The sequence below is a fragment of the Austrofundulus limnaeus genome, unplaced genomic scaffold (genome assembly GCF_001266775.1).
Source record: "Austrofundulus limnaeus strain Quisiro unplaced genomic scaffold, Austrofundulus_limnaeus-1.0 Scaffold133, whole genome shotgun sequence".
Classification (NCBI taxonomy): Eukaryota; Metazoa; Chordata; class Actinopteri; order Cyprinodontiformes; family Rivulidae; genus Austrofundulus; species Austrofundulus limnaeus.
In genome coordinates, this window is record NW_013952535.1 from 273,635 (window position 1) to 277,160 (window position 3,526).

The window sequence follows — 3,526 nt, forward strand, 5'->3', positions numbered from 1 at the left end:
ACACACACACACACACACACACACACACACACACACACACACACACACACACACACACACACACACGTTTGTTCTTGAACCCCGTGGGGACCTTCCAATCTCTTCCATTCATTATTTTTTAGACTTTATATCATAATCGTAGACTATATACCCTAAATAAAACTGACAGGTACCTTTCTGACCCTAAAACTAACCTAAACCTTGGTCCTAAACCTGACTCCACACCCGTAATTTGCATTTGGACCCGTGGGGACCTGGCATTGGCCCCCACAATTCACTTCTGTCTCCACGAGGCTGCTTTTTTTGGGGAAAATTGTCCCCACATTGTAGGAAAAACCCATCCACTTACACACACATGTTGGTTTTGCTATTCTTGTTGGGATTTTGCATTGACTTCCATTCATTTACTGGTCATTTCTAAAGCCTAATACTGACCCTTTACCCTAAACCTAACCCCCCACCCAAAATCGGCCTCGGTACCCCTGGGGATCAGGCTTTCTTCTCCATGTGGAGCATCGGGTCCCCACAAGGCTGTGTTTGTCTGGAAAATGGTCCCCACGATGTAGTAAATACATGTACACACACATGCACACAAACACGCATTCCAAACATAAACTTGCCGCATTTCTTGCGTCCTGCAGAGCTGTGGATGGATGGATGGATGGATGGATGGATGGATGGATGGATGGATGGATGGATGGATGGATGGATGGATGGATGGAATTGGAAGATGAATCCCCCGCAGCGGCAGGCGGGGCAGCCCATGTGGCCTGGTCTAATGAGAGGGGCGCCCCGATTCGAAGGTTCTCTCCCGCTCCTTGGTTCTCACTGTGGCCTCGGCTGCCTGTCATTAGTCTCCCACTATCAGAGAGCATTCTGGGAAGTCAGGCCACAAGGGCATCCATGTCTCGTTCTGTCTCACCACACTTTGGCTTCTCTTTTTTCATTTTCTCCTCTTTGACTCCCCCTCCGTTTGTTCCGATGACTCCCTGTATTTTCTCTCCCATCTGCGGGTCAGATTTGTCACGCTGAGTCTTAACCTAACAGTAATGAGCTCTTTGCTCCGAGCCAGAATCACACTGGCCTGAGCAGCTCGATACATAATAGCTGCTTTTTATTCTTAATTGGGATCTTTTTATAGAGTAAAAGACCAGCTTCGTTTTATCTGATTGGCCCCTTTACAGACTTTTTGTCCACATGTTGTGTAGTATTTTTTAAGTGTGCTTGCTCTTATGAAAAGAGAGCAGAAGGAGCAATCTCTGCTGGCGTGGTCAGGCTTCATTTGTGAAAGGCAACTGTGTGCGTGGGGCACAAAGCGAGCACTGTGTGGGAAAAGGAGTGGTGTCGCGCTCACGCCAACCTGTAGAAAACCTTCTGAAGGCGGTGCCAAAGTTGGCTGGGAGGGAGTCTGCTCAAACTGGTGACAACGCTGTCAGTGCTGAAAGGGTTTTGGATTTAAATACCTGCAGGACAAGAGGGGGTTTTATTTTATCAGCAGCACCTCCTGATCATCCTCTTCCTCTGTGTTTCTGACTTCCAGCTGTGGCCCCAGTTGTGCCGGAGCTCCACAGTGACATAGACACGAGTAACTTTGATGACATAGAGGTGGAAAAAGGAGATGCGGAGACCTTTCCTCCACCTAAAGCGTTCGTGGGCAACCAGTTACCTTTTATTGGCTTCACCTATTTCAAAGAAGATCAGTAAGTCTTTTTATTATTATTATTATTATTATTATTATTATTATTATTATTATTATTATTGTTTTTTTTCCTTTTTTGCCATTTGTCAATATCATGTTTGGGTTATCTTTAATTTATTTACAAGTATAGATATTATTACAGATAAAAACAAGACTATGTCTACAGATGAGGAGAAAGACTCCATAATAATGTCATTTCTGTGCACCAGTCAGACACTGTATCACTGTTTGAGTCACATACTGCTCCCTTTACCGCACCTCTTGTGTTTTGATTAGTCCTCTTCCTATCCCACCTTTAACCAAATCGGGGGGGAAAGTGTTGGGAGTTTGGCTTCAATGAGTTCCTAAAGGGTTTAGTTTGTTTAATTTTTTTGTCTGAGTAATAATTTGTAAAAACTCAGACCATAATAAACATGTAGATGACTTAAAGGAGACTTACGATGCTTTTGAATCATTTTTCACATTTAAATAATTCAGTTGGACTCTATATAAAGTGGAACTGCAATGCTATGGTCTGAATTCCTCCTTATTGTAACTCCACAAGCCCCACCCATTTTCTGAGGCGTGTCTCAGATCAACTCATTTTGAGGCTGTCTCTTTAAATCCAGAGAAGGCGCTTTGCACCCCGCCCCCCTTCCAGCTTCCAGAGCGGTCCATTCTAGAGGGGTTAATACAGCAGCGCACAAACATTTTATTTACAAATGTTTTAAAAGACTTCAACAAGGGAAGACTTGTCCATTGGAGCCAGAGTCTGACCCAGAACCAGTTTGACCCAGAACCAGAGGAGAATGAAGACCATTGTATTATAGTTTGTAAGTTCAGACCTTATTTAGAAGTTGTATCGCAAATTCTGTGATGTAATAATTCAGAAAACGTCATTGAAAATAGAGAAAACTGAGCAGGTTAAATTTGACCCAGACAGAATATAAAGATATCTTTAAAGATAGAAACTAAATTTAAATTTTCTACACTCTTAGAGACTCCAAATACACAATAAAACATATTTTACAACTAAAAAAGTGGATTTTGTATAATATATCCCCTTTAAGTCTGCCACAGCAATTCATTGTCCTGCTATTTTGTGTGCTTTGCTTCTATAACAACTTGACATCGCTCTTTAACCCAAATGTGAGTTTTCAACATTTCACAAAACAACATCTGTATGCTTTGTAAACACTCTAACTGATATATAGTATATGAGTGTTTATTGTATGTAAAGTTTTTATTTTAAAGTAGTCACTCTCACTTTTTGAAGGATTTTTGCAATGTCTTTGCTTTGCACCTTTGGGCCAGCATAGTTTATGTTAGGAAAAATCTCAACCCTCACACTAACTTTATACAGCCATGTTATAAAAAATGTAACAGTGAATGTTTTCTGGGAACCAATAAATTTCTGTGTTGTGTGTCTGTATAACGACCACAGAGCCCACAGCTTCTTGACGGTTTTTACAGGAACAGTTTTTATACCATCATTTATTTTCCCAGCATACCAGGGATGGGTTTTGTGAAACACTTCAGTGTTGATGATGTGTTCTCTGAAACGTTGGTTTTTTTTTTTGAGTTTTGTTTTTAAATGTGGTTTTATTGTGTGTGTTTTGAAATAGTGTGGGGATTTTTGACAAATTGTTGCCATTTATTTTAGGCTTTTTGTGTGTTTTGAGTATTCACGGTTTTGTTGTTGTTTTTTTATTGAAGTGTAGTAAAACCAATCAAAAAGGGTCAGTTATATTTATCCTTATACAGTGGTTTGCAAAAGTATTCATACCCCTTGAACTTTTCCATATTTTGTCACATTACAACCACAAACATAAATATATTTCACTGGAA

General features: G+C 40.6%; 1 protein-coding gene across 3 annotated transcripts in view; it reads left to right on the top strand.

Moving 5' to 3' along the window:
* Positions 1-3,526, top strand: part of LOC106522615 (rho-associated protein kinase 2) — a gene marked incomplete at its 5' end in the record, with an annotated part of 49,641 nt that overhangs the window by 9,361 nt on the left and 36,754 nt on the right. For all 3 annotated transcript variants that reach the window (XR_001310804.1, XR_001310805.1, XM_014015687.1), the window contains 1 exon segment: positions 1,541-1,700. Coding sequence is in view for 1 of the 3 variants with exons in the window: in XM_014015687.1 (XP_013871141.1) it covers positions 1,541-1,700 (160 nt within the window).